The 21,157-nt window shown below is 41.6% G+C and overlaps 1 protein-coding gene across 1 annotated transcript in view; it reads right to left on the bottom strand.

Annotated features, from left to right (window-relative positions):
* LOC128684959 (ras-related protein Rap1-like) overlaps positions 1 to 17,975 on the bottom strand; it is a 67,025-nt gene extending 49,050 nt beyond the window's left edge. Inside the window, exon 1 of the mRNA XM_070098803.1 lies at positions 16,273 to 17,975. Coding sequence (XP_069954904.1) covers positions 16,273 to 16,414 — 142 coding nt within the window. The 5' untranslated portion in view covers positions 16,415 to 17,975. The remainder of the gene's footprint in view (positions 1 to 16,272) is intronic.
* Between the last annotated feature and the right edge of the window lie 3,182 nt (positions 17,976 to 21,157).

Raw genomic sequence — 21,157 nt, 5'->3', positions numbered from 1 at the left:
GGGAAGAGCGGTAATTGACAACCCGTATATATCAGCCTGTTTAAGTATTTCTCTCTCTCGATTGAAATTTTACGAGTTGCGTATATAACAAAATAAGTGATGTGTGTGTGTACAAGAGAGAGGGAAGGGAATGTAAGTCAAGTTTAACATTGGATGCTGAAGGAAGGAACAGCGACCCTGAAACATACCACTGGCACATATGTTTAAGAAAGAAACGGACAGACGAACTGTCAGACTGTCGGAAAAGAGTGAATCAGCTTCCAGCCCTAAACAAAAGAGCAGAAAACACTAATTTAAGATTACTCTCCTTGATAAAGATTTCTCAGCACATCAAGCTAGGTTAGCTCTCTAATTCCGTCTACGGAGCAAGGAGGACTACACTATCTAGAAGGCTGTATTTAAGGGCGGTCCCTTAATTCCGGCGGACTTTTGATTTAAGAAATTATGAATAAGATCTTCAGCAACATCAACTTCAAAGCTGAAAAGGAATCTGACTGCTTCCTTTCCTGGATGTGCATGTCTCGCGCGTCAACCTTTTCTTTTTCCGTTTATCGGAAGCCATTGCACATTGGCATGCACATTCACCACTTTTCTTACCATGTTTCCCTCTGTCAAAAAAAAATGTTCTTGTTTCACTCTCCTCCGCATCTGTGACCCTCAGCTTCTTAATTCAGAAATTTCCACTCTTCGCAGTTCGTTCTCTCGTCTTATAAACTGCCTAGTCACATGCTAAACGGACTTTCATTCTCTTCTCTATATTTCGAGCCTCCTAAATCTTAACAACACTCTGTCCTCCAGACATCATCCTTACTGAGGCTTCTGGAGTTTACTCCATTTCCTGCTCCTCTTGCCCCCTCTAGTGCTTTGGAGAAACTAGCTGCTCTCTTTCTGACAGACTTAAAGAGCACAATAGTTTTAGCCTTGCTGACACTAACAAAGTTCTTTTCAGTCATGTTAGAGATCACAGTCATCCTATTAACTGGTCTGCTATCAAAGCTGTCTACCCTTCTAGCCTTCACTAATCGTCGTCTTGTTGAAGCATGCCTTATCCACAACATTCTTAAAATGAATCTTAGTCCTGGCTTTGTCTCTGTAGACACCCTCTTTTCTCATTACATCGTAAAATGCTGTAAACTTAGAATAATCCTTGTAAATGAATGGTTCAGAGAACCGACATGTTGATAAATTAGACACATGTGCAACTCTTGGGTATCTTTATTGAGGAAACGTTTCGCCGCCACACAGTGGCTTCATCAGTCCATACAAAGAATCGTGAAGAACAGGAGGAGGAGGTAACCAGTCCCTCAACCTTGAGTCGATGTGGTCAGTCCCTCAATCTTGAACAGAATACAGCATATGTGCGGAGAAGTAGCTTATATACCGTAGGCAGGAGAGGTAGAATAATCCTGACGACCTGACCTCTGTCTCCTCCTCTCCTTACCGCTTCACCTTTCCTACAATTTCACAGCCTTTCCTGTCTTCTGCCTTGGTGGGTTCTGGCCTATGGGAGAGTATTCCTGCAGGGGATTTTGTTCTATCCACTATTACTACTACTATTTCTTCGATAATACACTGCTACTACTACGACAACAACTACCTCTGCTACTCCCTCTATAACACCACTCCCTTCCAACGCCCCTTCTCGTATATATTCTGACTCCCTTCTCGCTTCATTGTGACTTCCTAATGGTCCAACTCGGACCGAAACGTTGTCTAAGTTTCACTCTCCTAAATGTGGGTTGTGTATTGTTCCAGCCATGATATTGTGACTTTATTCTTTATTGTCCCTTGAAGAGCTAGTTGACTACAGACAGACGTTAAGACACGCTATCCACAACATGCTGGTTTTAGCATCGCAGCGGCTTCGTTAGGCTGCATAGAATTCAGAAACTAAGAAATTTTTGAGTTGAGGCTCAGCATTATTTTGTTCTGCCTTCAGATCATTACTGCCGGTAAACAGGCAACATTTGTACAGTGTCTGGTGAGAATGAAGAGTGTGTGGGCTTCCACCACCTCCCACCCAGTGTAAACACTGGCAGACGGGGGAAACCGCTCTAAATTTGGACGCCTGCGAAAATAACTTTTTATGAGATTGTAATTCTGTCTGTCTCTCTATCTCTGTTTCTGTCTGTCTGTCTGTCTGTCTCTCTCTCTCTCTCTCTCTCTCTCTCTCTCTCTCTCTCTCTCTCTCTCTCTCTCTCTCTCTCTCTCTCTCTCTCTGTCTCTGTCTCTCTGTCTCTCTCTCACTCTGTCTCTCTGTCTGTCTGTCTGTCTCTCTGTCTCTCTCTCTCTGTCTCTCTCTCTCTGTCTCTGTCTCTCTCTGTCTCTCTCTGTCTGTCTCTCTCTCTCTCTCTCTCTCTCTCTCTCTCTCTCTCTCTCTCTCTCTCTCTCTCTCTCTCTCTCTCTCTCTCTCTTTTATTTTTTTTTTACACAGGGTTTGACAAGGTTAAGGATCCCTAGCTTTATTGACAAGCTATTTACAGGTTAAGGATTCCTAACTTTATTGGCAAGCTAAGAGCTGTTACCTACATCAGCTCATTTGAAAGCATTTTTATTGTTATGAGACATACAAGTAGGAAACAGGATGAAGTTGGAGCCATCTGTGGGCCAGCATTTTCATTTGATCAACTGACTTTATCTCGTTGACATCATTATGCTGTACGAATGTGTTCCATACTCGAGTCATCCTGGGTATGTATGATCTCAGATGGAGTGATGTTCTGGAGAAGGGTACAGCCAGACTGAAGTTGCTGCTTTCTGCCCGTCTTGTGGCATAAAAGCTTGTTTCACGCTGTCCTCGAAGTGGATCCAAGTGTGGTATTTTGACAATATTGGCCTTGTACATAACAGTAAGGCCACCCACATCCCTCCTATGTTGAAGGCTCTGCTGAAATGACAGATCTATCCAGGATGGGTCCAGGCGAGAGATGAGACGTCTTGCTCTGTTCTCTACTCTGTCAAGCAGGCGCAGATGAGAGGGGGGGCAGGCAAACCAAGAAAGTGGAGCATACTCAAAATGCGAGCGTACTTGTGCCTTGTACAGGAGCTTGCAACCCCTACTGTCAAGCAAATGCGAGATACGACGAAATGCTGTAAGCTTCCTGGCTGCCTTGTTTGCAAGATTTACAACATGGTTCTTCATGGTTAGTTTGGAGTCAAATTTCACCCCAAGGATATCAACTTCTTCTCCAGGTGCCAACATCCTCCCATTCATCCTTACTACTGCACCAGCATTACCATCATGGTGCCTAGAGACGATCATCATTTGCGTTTTCTCAGGTGCAAATGTTACTCGCCATCTATTTCCCCAAGCTGATATAGCTCTCAGCTGGTGATTGATGTAGCTTAGAGCAGCTGGCATTTCTTCTCTTGGATAAGTGAATGTCAGTGTACAGTCGTCTGCATATGCATGTGATTCTGGGATGAGATGAAGAAGGTCGTTGAAGTAGACATTCCATAACAATGGACCCAGCACGCTTCCTTGTGGAACACTTGCCCCAATAGGATGTCTTGCTGATTCCGTTCCATTGAGAACTACACTTAGAGATCTACCATGAAGGTAATCACTGAGGAGACATAGCGTAGAGCCTGCAATTCCCAGTGCTTGAAGTTTTGCTAAGAGGCCCTGGTGCCACACCCGGTCGAAAGCGCCAGCAATGTCCAGTGCTACCACACAGCTGACTTTGGATTCATCCAGTGACTGGTGCCACTTAGTGGAGAGGTTTAACAACAGATCAGCAGCAGAGTAACCTTTCCTGAAGCCATATTGACGATCACAAAGTAGTGAGTGGTAGTCAAAAAACTCTGTCATTTGTCTTGAGATTATTGTCTCAAGGATCTTACCAGTGATTGACAGGAGTGACACTGGTCTGTAGTTGCTGATTTCTGCTCTGCTCTTCTTTTTGTGAACAGGGACTACATTTGCCTCTTTCCATAGAGAGGGCCATTTACACTGTACTAGGCAGTGCTGAAAGATGCGAGTTAGAGGTGCTGCTAGCTGGTCTGCACATCTTCTCAACAATCTTGGGCTCAACTTGTCTGGGCCCACAGCCTTTTCTTGGTCAAGCGATTTAAGTAGGAAATGCACCTCCTCCTGCCTTATTGTCCCCACTGACAGTTTTGACACAGTTCTTGCAGCTAGCCAAGGAGGGTCCCTTGCTGGATCAGGAACTTGCATTTTGGTAGCAAAGTGTTCAGCAAAGAGGTCCGCCTTCTCTTGACTACTAGTAGAGGTGGTCCCATCCTTTCGATTTAGAGGTGGAATAAGTTCATCAGGCAGATAACCTTGTCTGTCCTTGACCAGGGACCACCAGGTTTTGGAGCCTACCCTACCTGATGCTAACTTTCTTTTAGTGTTCACCTCCCATTTAGCAATGGCCCACTTTTGAACATCACCCATATGCCTACAGGCTTGCGTGTGCAAGATCCTGTTATAGGTGGTAGGATGTCTCTTATACCTTCGCCATGCTTTGTACTTAGCAGTAGCAGCCTCTCTACAACGAAAGCCAAACCAAGGCTGATCTGTAGGCTTCGTCACATATTGCCGGTGAGGAATGTGTTCTTGTTGTAGATTAAGGATGTGTCCAGTGAAGGCTTTCACTTGGTTGTCAACATCCCTTTGGAGAAGAGCATTCCAGTCGGTGGTGTCGAGCTCAGAGCAAAGGGCTGGCCAATTGCCTCTTTCCCATAGCCAGGTTGTGCGTGTGGACTCCTTACCTCGTTCTGTTGGGATCTTAAGTGTCGTAAAAACAGCCTTGTGGTCAGACGATCCAACGTAGCCGAGGGGTTGACAAGTGACTATGCCTTCGGCCAGATCACTCACTACTGGGTCAAGGGAGGAGCCAGAGATATGAGTAGGGAAATCAACAAAGTTTCTCATGTCAAACACTGCAAGAAGGTCATCAAAGTCCCTCTGTATAAGGTGCTGGTTGAGGTCACCAACAATTATAATATGTTGACAGTTGTGTTGTAGCAGAAGGGAGTCAATATTTTCCATTAGGAAGTTGATAGGGTCTGCATGTTGCCACTGAGGTCTGTACATTGCACATGCTAGTACAGAGGTACTAGTGTTTATACAGAGCTTGAAGAACATCATTTCAAGATGTGTAGGGGTGGCAACATCAATGTGCTGGGCATGAACACTTTTAGAGAAGCACACAGCAACACCTCCTCCTTGCCCTTGCCTGTCTCTTCTCATCCATGAGGTGTAGCCAGCAATTCTTGCAAAATTTTCTGGAGTCCTGTCATCCAAAAGTGTTTCAACAACAGCTATCATGTCGGGACGTCGAGTGTTCACAAAACTATGTGTGAGCTCTCCAACATTAGTAATGAAACCTCTAATGTTGGCCGACAGGATGCTGATAGACTGGCTCCTCATGATGATGTGGTCAGCTTGAGGTGGTGGGTGTGTAGGGAATGTAAGGTGCCTGCCCTTGAGAGAGGTATGGTACTGAGGCAGCTGCAGGGATGTAGGTCTGTGGTCTTGTATAAGGCACAATCCCACCTGCTGGGCTGGGATTGGAGTAGCTAAGTGGGTGACGTGTGAGAGTGTTCATCAATTCAGAGATCCTGCTGGTTTGTTCTGAGAACAGGTCTCTAAACAGGTGGCCCTGTCTGTCAAGTTCCTTTTTCTTCCGACACTGGTCCTCCTTATGTCCTTTCTTGTAGCAGTAATTACACCAGGTATCTCGCAGGCAGTTGTTGGCAGTGTGCCCCTTCCGGTGACAGCGAGAGCACAGCCTAGGTGCCTGGGAGGGTGGACTAGGACTTGTTGCACCTCCTGTGTTTTGCAGATTTGTCCTCAGATTCTGCCGCTGGAACTGTGTTAGTGGAGGGTGAGACGGCTGTAGATGTCAGTGGAGGGTGAGACCGCTGTAGATGTCTTCCTCCACTCTCTCTCTCTCTCTCTCTCTCTCTCTCTCTCTCTCTCTCTCTCTCTCTCTCTCTCTCTCTCCTCTCTCTCTCTCTCATATTTAAAAAAATTGTCTTATTTTTTTGACGATTTTGGTCCTGTTTTTTTTTTTATATAAATTTGCTTGTAAGGATTTTATTAATTTTTAACTCAAATTAGTTATGCTAGAGTTAATGTAAAATAATATCTTTCTCTCTCTGGTATATATATATATATATATATATATATATATATATATATATATATATATATATATATATATATATATATATATATATATATATATATATATACCACGAACAAGTGGTATTTAATCAATAACAACACTGTGGCTAGCCGGAAGATGGAACCCGTGTTGTTTTAGCCCACCTCATGGCTAGCGAAAATTCACAACACTCTAAAACTACTGGCTCATACAACCCTACAAACAACTTGAGCCTAGCGAACTAGGCTTGCTTCTAGTTGCGAGGACACACGATGGTATAGTTGGCTCAGAGCTAATTTCATTCTACTCCCTATTTGGTGTACTAGCTTCCACAAGCAGTACCACTTGGTCGTGGTTACAGTAATATATATACTGCTTGTGGAGGCTAGTGCACCAAACGGGAGTAGAATGAAATTAGCTCTGAGGTAACCATACCATCGTATGTTCTCGCAACTTGAAGTAAGCCTAGTTCGCTAGGCTCAAGTTGTTTGTAGGAGTGTATGGTCCAGTGGTTTAGAGCGTCGTGAAGTTTTGCTCGCCATGAAGCTGGCTAAAACAACAAGGGTTCGATCCTCAGGCTAGCCGCAGTGTTGTCATTGATATATATATATATATATATATATATATATATATATATATATATATATATATATATATATATATATATATATATATATATATATATATATATTATCAAGGATAATGTGAGAGGTCACGAAAGCGCTTGGAATTGCACTGTTCTTTCACAATAGTTGTTTTGCATATTCTTATATCACTTGTTTACTGTGATCTTATTGCATATATATATATGTATATATATATATATATATATATATATATATATATATATATATATATATATATATATATATATATATATATATATATGTGTGTGTGTGTGTGTGTTTGCTTTAATCTCTCACTTTAAGATTTAAAGTATCTGTGACTGGTGGTGTGCAGGTGAAATACAGCCTTATTGATCCCCGTGTAGTCGGATAGCCTTTAAACCTAACCACCCAGAAATACATTGCTATAGTTATCCACTTTATTTTATAGTTACCCCAGGCTGGGGTGTCAGCAGGAATAACTAGTGATGAAGTGTATCGAGGCAGCTTCATACAACGTATACACATCCCCCCTTCCTGCAATATAATTTATATGATTATATGGTGTTTTTTAGTTGTTTTATTTTAAGCAAATGCCATATTGTTATGGCTGTGTAGACCTGCAGGCCCTTGACAGTCTGGTTGATCAGGCGGTGAAGAGATATAGTGTAGCCTCAGGCCTGGCTAATTCCTAATGGTTATAAATGGTTATAACCATAATTTTTAATAGGGTGGAGGGGTAAGCCAGTGGAAGGCCTCGGTCAGATGACCAAAAGCTCCAGCTGTAGGTCAACATGACTATGACCCGCGTCAGGAAACACTTGTCCTGTTTCCTGACAAACCTGACCTAACCCCAGGCGCGGCTGCCACGGTACAGTAACTCTTGAAAGCAGTCACAGGTATGTCACAAAGCGGCCAGACAAAAATTAAAAAAAAAGTACATTTTCTATATTTGTTGCCTCGTGTTGGATGAAAACATTTACAAAATTAATATGAGATTCCAACAAAGGTAATTCATCGCAACAAAGGTAATTCACTCCAACAAAGGTAATTAATCGCAACAAAGGTAACTCAGGAACCTAGCCTAGCTAAATTTGATATAATTACCATTTACAGCCACAGGAGTGATGCTCGTGTCTTCAATATCTATTTTAAATATATATATATGTCGTGCCGAATATGTAAAACTGGTCAATTAGTAAGAACTCATTTAAAATTAAGTCCTTTCTAAAATTTTCTCTTATATGTTTAAAGATATATTTTTTTCATTATTGTTAATGTAAAATTTTTTAATTTTGCACCAAAAGAATCTTAGAAAACTTACCTAACCTTATTATAACAAGAACAATTTATTTTAGCCTATCCCAGCTAAATATATTTTAGATTTCTTTACAATAGTTTAATACTAAACAAGCACAGTGAAATATATTTTTTTTCGTTAGGTTCAGAATGATTTTGGCGAAATTATTGCATACACAAATTTAAGCCAAGATCGCAAGTTCTGCCTATTCGGCACGACATATATATATATATATATATATATATATATATATATATATATATATATATATATATATATATATATATATATATATATATATATATATATATATATATATATGTATATATATATATATATATATATATATATATATATATATATATATATATATATATATATATATTCAACAAACCGGCCATATCCCACCAAGGCAGGGTGGCCCAAAAAGAAAAACAAAAGTTTCTCTTTTTAAATTTAGTAATTTATACAGGAGAAGGGGTTACTAGCCCCTTGCTCCTGGCATTTTAGTCGCCTCTTACAACACGCATGGCTTACGGAGGAAGAATTCTGTCCCACTTCCCCATGGAGATAAGAGGAAATAAACAAGAACAAGAACTAGTAAGAAAATAGAAGAAAACCCAGAGGGGTGTGTGTATATATACATGCTTGTACATGTATGTGTAGTGTGACCTAAGTGTAAGTAGAAGTAGCAAGATGTACCTGAAACCTTGCATGTTTATAAGACAAAAAATGGACACCAGCAATCCTACCATCATGTAAAACAATTACAGGCTTTCGTTTTACACTCACTTGGCAGGACGGTAGTACCTCCCTGGGTGGTTGCTGTTTACCAACCTACTACCTATCTATATATATATATATATATATATATATATATATATATATATATATATATATATATATATATATATATATATATATATATATATATATATATATATATATTAAATATAATTACTAATGGTCGAGGCAGTTAATACTTCCTCCATTAATTAATTCCATTGATCTAGCACTCGGCTTAGAATTATTTTTCTAGTATTCCACTGCACTTGTCCCTCTGCATGACAATTAATATCATTCCTGCATGACCTCTACAAGGTCACTGTAAATTTAGTCTGTATTCTTTATTATCAATACTTAGTGATGTCCAGGCTGTTTAATACGTGTTTACTTTTAAAAAAAAATTACATTTCTCTTATTTGACAAACCCTGCGTTTTGTAGCATACCTGATCAACCGGGCTGTTGGTGCTAGCAGCTTGCAGGCCTAAGTAACCACCACAGCCTGGCTGACCAGCCACTTTGAGTAGACAGATTCTTTGAAATAGCATGTTGTATATTTTTCGTCTAGTTTTTCATACATCTTCAGAAGCAACTAAATGATTACTGACCACTTACAGAAACAGTCAATAAACTCCAAGTAATACAATACGCTGAATAATGTTCAGCAATAATACAAATGAAATTGAACAGCCATAACGTCATTACCAATAATTAACGTGTTATAATTTATTTTAGCTGAAGTTTAACCCAGTGGCGTGTTCGTCTCACAAGGGAAAGGAATGAGTTCAATCCCGGGCACGTCTACCAGTACCTGCTGCCCCTGTTTCTCTTGCAGTAAATATGTACCTGTAGGTTAGCCTACCTAGCAGTAAATATGTACCTGTAGGTTAGCCTACCTAGCAGTAAATATGTACCTGTAGGTTAGCCTACTTTTTGTGGGTCGCTTCTTGGTCACTAGGTTTTTTCTTGAATGATTAAACCTCCGCGGGTTTAGCGCTTGGTTTTGATTATAGTAATGATTATAATAGTAGTAATAATTTTGTAGATGGATGGTTCAGAGAACCGACATGTTGTTAAATTAGACACATGTGCAACTCTTGGGTATCTTTACTGAGGAAACGTTTCGCCACACAGTGGCTTCATCAGTCCATACATAGGATAAACTTGAAGAACAGGATGAGAATGAGGTAATCAATCCCGTAACAACATGTCGGTTCTCTGAACCATTCATCTACAATCCTGTCGGACACTGCAACTTCTTGGGATCTTAATATTTGGGAATTCTTTGCTTGCCTAACCCTTGGGCACGACCTTGGGCACGACCTACTTCCACATTGAACAAATGTGACACCACCTACGACTGCTGCACCTCTCCTGCCTACGGTTTATAAGCTCCTTCTCCGCTCATATGCCGTATTCTATTCAAGATTGATGGACTGACCACATCGACTCAAGGTTGAGGGACTGATTACCTCATTCTCCTCCTGTTCTTCAAGTTTATCCTTTGTATGGACTGATGAAGCCACTGTGTGGCGAAACGTTTCCTCAGTAAAGATACCCAAGAGTTGCACATGTATCTAATTTAAAAGTAATAATATTAAAACTTCCGAGGGTTTATAATCTAAATGTAATCTTCCCAGTTAATAATACGAATGAATTCTTTCTTACCAGTCTGTCAAGTTTATTGTATAAAAGTCAGATGAGATCACTTATAATTACGACATTAGAGATAAAGAATTTTATTGATATAAAAGACTGAAGTTCCACTGAGAATTAATTTTGAACTGACGAGTAAATTTGCGTACCAATTGATGTCTATTTATGGCGTGTAACATTCAATTTTTCATGGTTTTATATTTTTAAGTATATTACAGGGGATACACAGCAAGGAATAACAGGTATAACTGGGAGGGAAATAGAGGTAGAGGAGGTTGAAAGGGAGAAATTGGGGAAAAAAAGGATTTGTTTATCGTGTGACCCTAACGTCTCTTCCTCTCCCTTGCCTGAGTTACTCTCCTATCCCTTCCTTTCTACCTTTCCTTTCCTCCTGTTCCTCCAGGGGCGCTGGCATTCATAACACTAGCTCGGTTGCACACACTACCCGGAGGGTGTTCCAGGGGTCAACGCCCCAGCGGCCCAGTCCTTTACCAAGCCTCCCTGTAAATCAGGTCCTGATCAACCAGGCTGTTACTGCTAACTGCACGTAGTCCAACGTACGAACCACAGCTCGGCTGATCAGGTACTGACTATGTAACCGTCCAGGTTCCTCTTCACATTGAAGTCAAAAGAGTAGGACACAACAACAACAGAACCCTTTCAGAGCAGGTAACCCCGCCCTTTCACTTCGAACACTGACTGGCAAGATTAAAGGAAACCTTTAGAGTCAGGATGAAAGGGTGACATCCGGAGCACCGTATTTAGCATCAGTATTAGCACGAGATAAGGCACTATGTAAATTAACCTTAAGCCTCGTGAATTACCCATGCAACTCCCACCTCATTCTTTCGCTGTATTTTCATGAAAAATCCATCATTTTTTTGAGAAAAGAGCAGTTCTCTGGATAGTTATTTGCATAAACATTCTTCTGACTCATCCGAAAATAAATACGAGTGTGTGGGAGAACACATTTGCATTAATGAACTGGAACAGTTAGTGCTGATGCTGCTAACTTCAGGGTATAACGTAAGTTCATATCTTAAAGGTATAACTTAAAGGTATAGGTTAAGGGTATAACTTAAATTAATATTGTAAAGGTATAACTTAGCAAATTTGGGGGTAAAAAATTAAACTTTATGGCCGAAAATGCACAACTTGAGGGTATAACGTAAATTAGTCAGCTGAAGATAGCGTAGGACGTAATTCAAGTGGGAGTTGTCAGAGTTGTTATTTTACCGATGACAAGGTTATTTTGAGAGATAATGAAGAGAACTTCACTCACGAAATCGTAATGACCCAGTGACTAACGCGACGGTCTGGAGTTTTGAGACTTCCTGATCGCGGGTTCTAACCCCACCCGTGGCATTATTTTTTTTTTTTTTTAACGGAGAGAAGTTGCAAAGATTGGTAGAGGAATTTGGGAGGGTATGCAAAAGTGGGAAATTAAAAGTGAACATAGGAAACAGTAAAGCAAATAGAATAAACAAAATGCAGTGAAGAATTGGATATCAGCCTTGAGGCAGTGAGTATGAGGTAAATGCGTTCAAATATTTGAGAGTGAACTTGTGGGAAGATAAGTCTGACAAACAAGGCGACCCACTGAATAGACAAGGAGGAAAAGTGTGTATTGCACTGAGGTATCTGTGGAGACAAAGACCTTTATCCATGGAGGCAAGAAGGGGCAGAGTGTAGCAGTACCAACACTCTTATTATGTGGGTGCGAAGCATGAGTTTAAAGCGAGGAGAAGGTTGGACGCAGTGAAGACGTAAGTTTATTCAGGTATACACAAATACAGTTACATAGATTATCATAGCAGCATGTGTAGAGAACCTGGGATAACCCAAAAAAAAGTCAGAGTGGCTTATTTCCATTGTGGTCCTTTTAATACCTTATTATTATACCATAAAGGATATATCTTATTATTATACTATTGTGTGTTGAGAGCAATGTATGATGTGATTATACCGAGAATTCAGAGCTTGAAGACTAGGTTTGGGGTTACTAAAAGTATTCGGAAAGCTGAGGAATGGTTGAGGTGGTTTAGGGCATCTAGAGAAGATGGAACAAAATAGGATAGCTAGGAGAGTGGATAAATCGAGGGTGGAGGAAGGATTCCTAGAAGCCATCCCTAGTGGGCCTGGACATCCAAGATTGTCAATGCGTAGATAGGAGTGGAAGCAAACGATTTTTATGACCTGACGAGTTGTAAGAGAGGGGAGAAGCGAACATTTATAAAGAAATTTGGGGAAACCGGTGAGGCGAACTGAGTCCTGGAGGTGGGAAGTACAATGCCTGCATTCAGGTGGAGGGGTGGTCGTCTGGTAGTTCGGAAGGTCATTAGAATTATGATGTCAGCGTACTTCTGGCGAGGCGGTGATTAAATGAGTGATGGCCTGAGTACTTCCTCTTTTTCGGAGTCACCCCTCATTGACGGGAGATGTCCGGTGTGTTAATAATAATAATTATTATAATAATACTAATTATTATTATTAAATAGTATGACAAGCAGATGGAGTCAGGAGCTGAATCTCGACGCCAAGCAATTAAGAGTACAACTCAGTAAATACAACTCAGAACAACTCGACGAGCACAATTCAAACTCGTTGAGTTCAACTCGTTAAACACAAACTGTGTTGCAGCCGCCATCACTGCCTTCCGCCCACAGTTCCTGACATTGAGCGGAGTTTGACATGAGATGACCTCGGCTGTCAGTCTGGCGACCTCGCTGGCCGGAAGTCACCTGAAGAAAGGGGAGGGGATGGAGGAGGTCAGATGGAGGGATGAGGTCAGGGGAAAGGGGGAGTCATGAGGTAGGGAAGGGGTGGTAAGGGTAATAAGGGGTTGCAGTTCAACGTGCCTGAACATGTGACAGGATATTAAGTAATTACACGAGAAACAGAGAGAATTTTATCCTTAAAACCGAGCTTATCGAAACTAATATTACTTCCGTCTCCTGATCACTCCTTCTTTATTATTATCATTATTGTTATTTTTTATATTTTGTTTCGTTTTCTCCCCCTTTTCTCCTCTTTCTCTAATACCGTCTTATTCTTCTTTATCTGCATAACCTTCCTACCCCTCCCCACCTCTCTTATTCTTCTCTATCCTCCTCCTCCTGTTCCTTCTAGTGTCATTCCAGGGACTATTTATCTACACGTAACAACATAACTCGCTAAGATACTCTTGTAGCCTAGTGACTGATCGCGGGTTCAAACCCCGCCCGTGGTACTTTTTTTTTTTTTTTGCAATCGTGAGTCATTTCATTCTTATTAACAGAAAATCAATAGACCTTTTGGGATTGTGTTCAGACAGAAGCCTTTTTAATGTTATTTACAACGTGGTTGGTTAATGGGGTTTAAAGTCTGTCTACTACACGAGGGTCATTACGGCTGCATGTCACCTGTACACCACCAGGTATATTTTAATGCCTAAAATAGGGGGTTAAACTCTCATTGTATATACACAGAGCTTTACACCTCTCGATGTATATACACTGAGAGACATACACCTCTCGATGTATATACACTGAGAGCTTTACACCTCTCGATGTATATATACTGAGAGCTTTACACCTCTCGATATATATACACAGAGCTTTACACCTCGATGTATATACACTGAAAGCTTTACACCTCTCGATGTATATACACTGAGAGCTTTACACCTCTCGATGTATATACACAGAGTTTTACACCTCTCGATGTATATACACTGAGAGTTTTACACCTCTCGATGTATATATACTGAGAGCTTTACACCTCTCGATGTATATACACTGAGAGTTTTACACCTCTCGATGTATATACACTGAGAGACATACACCTCTCGATGTATATACACTGAGAGACATACACCTATCGATGTATATACACTGAGAGACATACACCTCTCGATGTATATACACTGAGAGACATAAACCTCTCGATGTATATACACTGAGACATACACCTCTCGATGTATATACACTGAGAGACATACTCCTCTCGATGTATATACACTGAGACATACCTCTCGATGTATATACACTGAGACATACACCTCTCGATGTATATACACTGAGAGACATACTCCTCTCGATGTATATACACTGAGACATACCTCTCGATGTATATACACTGAGACATACACCTCTCGATGTATATACACTGAGAGACATACTCCTCTCGATGTATATACACTGAGACATACCTCTCGATGTATATACACTGAGACATACCTCTCGATGTATATACACTGAGACATACACCTCTCGATGTATATACACTGAGAGACATACTCCTCTCGATGTATATACACTGAGACATACCTCTCGATGTATATACACTGAGACATACATCTCTCGATGTATATACACTGAGAGCTTTACACCTCTCGATGTATATACGCTGAAAGACATACACCTCTCGATGTATATACACTGAGAGACATACTCCTCTCGATGTATATACACTGAGACATACCTCTCGATGTATATACACTGAGACATACACCTCTCGATGTATATACACTGAGAGCTTTACAACTCTCGATGTATATACGCTGAAAGACATACACCTCTCGATGTATATACACTGAGAGACATACTCCTCTCGATGTATATACACTGAGACATACCTCTCGATGTATATACACTGAGACATACACCTCTCGATGTATATACACTGAGAGCTTTACACCTCTCGATGTATATACGCTGAAAGACATACACCTCTCGATGTATATACACTGAGAGACATACACCTATCGATGTATATACACTGAGAGACATACACCTATCGATGTTTAAATAAACTGAGAGACATACACCTATCGAAAATACACTGAAACACAGACCTCTCTGTGTATACACCTCTCGGTGTATACAGACACATCTGTATGTATATATATATATATATATATATATATATATATATATATATATATATATATATATATATATATATATATATATATATATATATATATATATATATATATATATATACACGAGACAACCCTCACGGCGCATATAATATACACTGATAAACATGTGTGATGAATGGTTTGAAAAACCGACAAGTTGAAGATTGAGACACTTATGCAGCATATGGGAAACTTTATTCCTAAATAAAGATTCCCATATGCTGCATAAGTGTCTCAATCTTCAACTGATAAACATACCTAAAAGTATGTGCATATATACAAAATTTGTATATCATCCTTCGGGAGAAAAATGTATGATATTGTATTATTTAACAACGTTGACATTTGAACGAATGAGCAAAATTAAACACAATTCGTGGGAAGCTCTAAACCCGTAGGGAGTCATGCAACTCCTGGGGAATGGGAGTTAGTCGGGTTTGATTCGAGGAACAGCAAATAGCTTCAATTCCTTTGATCAAAAGCCCTTCACCAGCATAGGGGCACCTTCCCTTGAAGAGGTTCAGAGAGAACACTGGGTTCTTGATCCAAGGAATTAGAGCTACCTCTCCCCTTCCTTGGATCAAACCTGAATATCCGCCATATCCCAGACGCAGTATGTCCCTCCTGCGGGTTCAGCGCTTCAATATTGATGATAATAATAGCCTACGGCACACAAAGAATTTCTTCTATCATAGACTAGTCAGGAAGTGGAACAGTCTGGAGAGTGATGTAGTGGAAGCAGAATCCATACATAGCTTAAAGAAGAGGTACGATAGAGCTCATGGAGCAGGGGGAGAGTGGATTTAGTAGCGAGCAGCGAAGAGGCGAGGCCAGGAGCTGTATATCAACCCCTGCAACCACATATAGGTGATTCGACATACAAATACATAAACACACACTGTACTCACTGGGCAGCTGTAAGGTGTGACTGTAACAGTCCTCTACTGTAGGTTTGTAGGTGGGAGAGAAGAATCCTTGTAGGAACTGCAACACCAGGGACGTTTTCCCCACTCCCCCAGCTCCTAGCACCACCAGCTTGTTCTCCTTCATGGCTGCTGCTCTCAGCTGATCCTGGGTCCTAGCTGAGTCGTTGTCTCCTAGCCGAGGAGTCAGCTCCTGGCTGAAGAATCTAGTTGTTCTAGCTAAGAAACAGGCTCCTGATTCCCTCGCTTCAGGTTTTGTAGCTTTCAGAAGCTGCCGGAGTAGCACCTATTTTCTCCCAGTTAGCGAACCAGAGGCTCAAGTCTGTAGCACTCCTGGCGCTAAATAACCCACACGGCTTTACCGCTTCACACGAATGTACGATCTCACTGAAGATTTCGTCTCTTGACGTTCTAGAAGACTATTGTACAGTGTTCTCTAAAGCGAGTCTTTTATTTTCTCGAATGGATTTATATATTATTTCAAGGAAGTCAATATTTTTCGTCTGTGAGTTTATATTTTTCCTCAGTGGGTCTGAGACGCTAATGCAGGGAAGACTTATTCATTTTTCATGCAGTCGAGAACTCGTTAATTCATCAGTGGCTCTCAGGGAAAAGTTTTTTTTTTTTACCCTGAAGTTGTTTGGTAAAAATTGATTGGATAATCAGATCCTGAAGAGAGATTTTTTCTACAGTTGATGCCTGGAAATGTATTTTTCAAGCAATTATTTGCATTTGCTGCCTAAATATATCTTTTTCGAGTGGTTATCTATAGCTTTTGTATGAATATATCTGTTCAAGTGTTTATCTGCAACAGCTGGATGGCAATATAGTTATCAGCATTGGTCCAGTGTACTTAGCATGGACAAATTAATATGCTGGGCAGGTCCCACTTTTCTATTGCTAGGCTAGGCAGGTCTCTTGTTGCTAGGGTAGGCCAGTCCTGCTCTTTTAGGCTAGGCAGGTCTCTTGTTGCTAGGGTAGGCCAGTCCTGCTCTTTTAGGCTAGGCAGGTCTCTTGTTGCTAGGGTAGGCCAGTCCTGCTCTTTTAGGCTAGGCAGGTCTTACTCTTGTTGCTAGGGTAGGTCAGTCCTGCTCTTCTAGGCTAGGCAGGTCTTACTCTTCCATTACCATGCAAGACTTGTACTCCTCCCTTCTTCAGTGCACATATTTATTTTTCCTTGTTCTGAAGATTCTCAAAATTCTTTCACCTCAGTGGGTTTTTTTTTTTTAACCTGGCCTTTATGGCTATTTCTTCCAAGTTTTGGGGGCCACTGTAACGATCCTTAAGTCTCATAAAAAAAAATTCTTTGCCTGATTTACTTTGGGTAAAAATATTTCTCAACTACTGGAATAAAGATTCCAGAACTTGCCAGTATATTCTTTTTTGTTCCTTCGACCAAAATTTTATAAGTACCACTTCAAAATCTTGTTTTTATATTTCTGGAAATACCACTACCTTAAGAACCACTTAAGAGTTATAAACCACTTCTTGGAGCGGAGTTTTCTTTTTCCTACGTAGGGGAAGTATGACTGACGTAGAGAAAATAGGTATATCTCTTCCTTACGCAGCAGAAGTAGGTATGTCTCTATCTGACGTAGGGAATGCTGTTGTTTCTTTCCTCTCTCCCTCCTATTTGCCTCCTGTTGACTGGAGGAGGAGAGAGCGAGAGAACGCGAATGTTGTCTCTACAGTGGGTCGCTGGGAAGTGAGAGAGACGAGGGGGTTATATAGCCTGCGTGGGTGGACTCGCGGGAGAGAGAGAGAGAGAGAGAGAGAGAGGAGAGAAAGAGAGGGGGAGAGAAATATGCTAGGATATAGGATGGATGCAGGTGTGTTCCCTGAGGCTAGGATGAAGGATACACGTGTATCCCCTGAAGCTAGGATGAAAGATACACGTGTTTCCCCGAGACTAGGATGAAGGATACAGGTGTTTCTCTGAGTCTAGGATGAAGGATACAGGTGTTTCACTAAGGCTAGGATGAAGGATACAGGTTTTCCCTGAGACTAGGATAAAGGATACAGGTGTTTCCCTGAGGCTAGGATGAAGGATACAGGTGTTTACCTGAGACTAGGATGAAGGATACAGGTGTTTCCCTGAGGCTAGGATGAAGGATACAGGTTTTCCCTGAGACTAGGACGAAGGATACAGGTGTTTCCCTAAGGCTAGGATGAAGGATACAGGTTTTCCCTGAGACTAGGACGAAGGATACAGGTGTTTCCCTAAGGCTAGGATGAAGGATACAGGTTTTCCCTGAGACTAGGATGAAGGATACAGGTGTTTCCCTAAGGCTAGGATGAAGGATACAGGTTTTCCCTGAGACTAGGACGAAGGATACAGGTGCTTTTCTAAGGCTAGGATGAAGGATACAGGTTTTTCCTGAGACTAGGATGAAGGATACAGGTGTTTCCCTAAGGCTAGGATGAAGGATACAGGTTTTTCCCTGAGGCTAGGATGAAGGATGCGTGTTTCCCTGAGTCTAGGATAAAGGATACACGTGTTTCCCTAAGGCTAGGATGAAGGATAACGGGTGTTTCCCTGAGGCTAGGATGAAGGATAAAAGTGTTTCCTAAGACTAGGATGAAGGATACAAGTGTTTCCTGAGGCTAAGATAGAGGATACAAGTGTTTCCCTGAGGCTTGAATGAAGGATACTAGTGTGTCTCTGAAGTTAGGATGAAGGATGCAAGTTTCCCTGAGGCTTGAATGAAGGATACTAGTGTTTCTCTGAAGCTAGGATGAAGGATGCAAGTGTTTCCTGAGGCTAGGATGAATGATAAACGTGTTTTCCTGAGGCTAGGATGAAGGATACACATTTCCCCGAGGCTAGGATGAAGGATAAACGTATTTCCCTGAGGCTAGGATGAGGGCTACAGCCAACAGGTGAGACAGTATCACCAAAGACACAGGGGAAACAGCCCCCATGTGTCAGCCTCACTTCTGGAATCAGTAGCGTCGGCGAGTGTAGTAGTGATGAGCCTCGCTAATTAGGGCCTACTAAAAGTTAATTAGGTCAAAAATTAGGAACCCCGGTATCATTTCCGCTACAGTGGGATGTGAAGGGCAATTTAACATGATGTGTATTGCAAGTTGGGTCAATATTACAAGGGTGCGCAATAATATTTATTGACAACTGGTAACATGGTTCGTCTTAGACGGTGTGTGTGTGTGTGTGCTCACCTAATTGTGGTTACAGGGGTCGAGACTCGGCTCCTGGCCCCGCCTCTTCACTGATCGCTAATAGGTCCTCTCTCTCTCTCTCTCTCTGCTTCCTGAGCTTTGTCATACCTCGTCTTAAAGCTATGTATGGTTCCTGCCTCCACTACATCACTTGCTAGGCTATTCCACTTCCTGACGACTCTATAACTGAAGAAATACTTCCTAACATGTGTGTGTGTGTGTGTGTGTGTGTGTGTGTGTGTGTGATGTATAATGTTTACAGTTTGTCGACTTTGCGAGGGGTCACTAAGGTTGTATGTCGTCTGTTAACCACCAATCAAGAATAATCCTCAATATGGGCCTATTAAGATTAACATAAACTCTAATTATACACACACACACACACACACACACATACACACACACACACACACACACACACACACACACACACACACACACACACACACACACACACACACACACACACACACACACAGAAGGTGGAGAACTCACAAGAAATGATCAGGAGGTATGTGAGGAGGTGAACAGGAGATTTAAGGAAGTTTTTACAGTAGAGACAGGAAGGGCTGTGGGAAGACAGAACAGAAGGGAACATCAAGAGGGAATATACCAACAAGTGTTGGATGACATACGAACAACTGAGGAGGAGGTGAAGAAGCTCTTAAGTGACCTTGACACCTCAAAGGCGATGGGACCGGACATCTCCCCATGGGTCCTTAGAGAAGGAGCAGAGATGCTGTGTGTGCCTCTAACCACAATCTTCAACACATCCCTTGAAACTGGGCAACTACCTGAGAAATGGAAGACAGCTAATGTAGTCCCCATATTTAAGAAAGGAAACAGAAACGAGGCACTAAACTACAGACCTGTGTCTCTGACATGTATCGTGTGCAAAGTCATGGAGAAGATTATCAGGAGGAGAGTGGTCAAACACCTGGAAAGGAACAAGATTATAAATGAAAACCAGCATGGGTTCATGGAAGGCAAATCTTGTATCACAAACCTCCTGGAGTTTTATGACAAGGTAACAGAAGTAAGACACGAGAGAGAGGGTTGGGTAGATTGCCTTTTCCTAGACTGCAGGAAGGCCTTTGACACAGTTCCCCACAAGAGATTAGTGCAGAAGCTGGAGGATCAGGCACACGTTAAAGGAAGGGCACTGCAATGGATAAGGGAATACCTGACAGGGAGGCAGCAACGAGTCATGGTACGTGAAGAGGTATCACAGTGGGCGCCTGTTACGAGCGGGGTCCCACAGGGGTCAGTTCTAGGACCAGTGCTATTCTTGATATATGTGAACGACATGATGGAAGGAATAGACTCTGAAGTGTCCCTGTTCGCAGATGACGTGAAGTTGATGAGAAGAATTAAATCGGACGAGGATGAGGCAGGACTGCAAAGAGACCTGGAGAGGCTGGACATGTGGTCCAGTAACTGGCTTCTCGAATTCAATCCAGCCAAATGCAAAGTCATGAAGATTGGGGAGGGGCAAAGAAGACCGCAGACAGAGTATAGGCTAGGTGGACAAAGACTACAGACCTCACTCAGGGAGAAAGACCTTGGGGTGACCATAACACCGAGCACATCACCGGAGGCACACATCAACCAAATAACCGCTGCAGCATACGGGCGCCTGGCAAACCTGAGAATAGCGTTCCGATACCTTAATAAGGAATCGTTCAAGACACTG

Source organism: Cherax quadricarinatus, chromosome 5, assembly GCF_038502225.1.
Source record: "Cherax quadricarinatus isolate ZL_2023a chromosome 5, ASM3850222v1, whole genome shotgun sequence".
Taxonomy (NCBI): domain Eukaryota; kingdom Metazoa; phylum Arthropoda; class Malacostraca; order Decapoda; family Parastacidae; genus Cherax; species Cherax quadricarinatus.
Note: the sequence above shows the minus strand (reverse complement) of the source record. Positions and strands in the feature narration are given on the sequence as shown.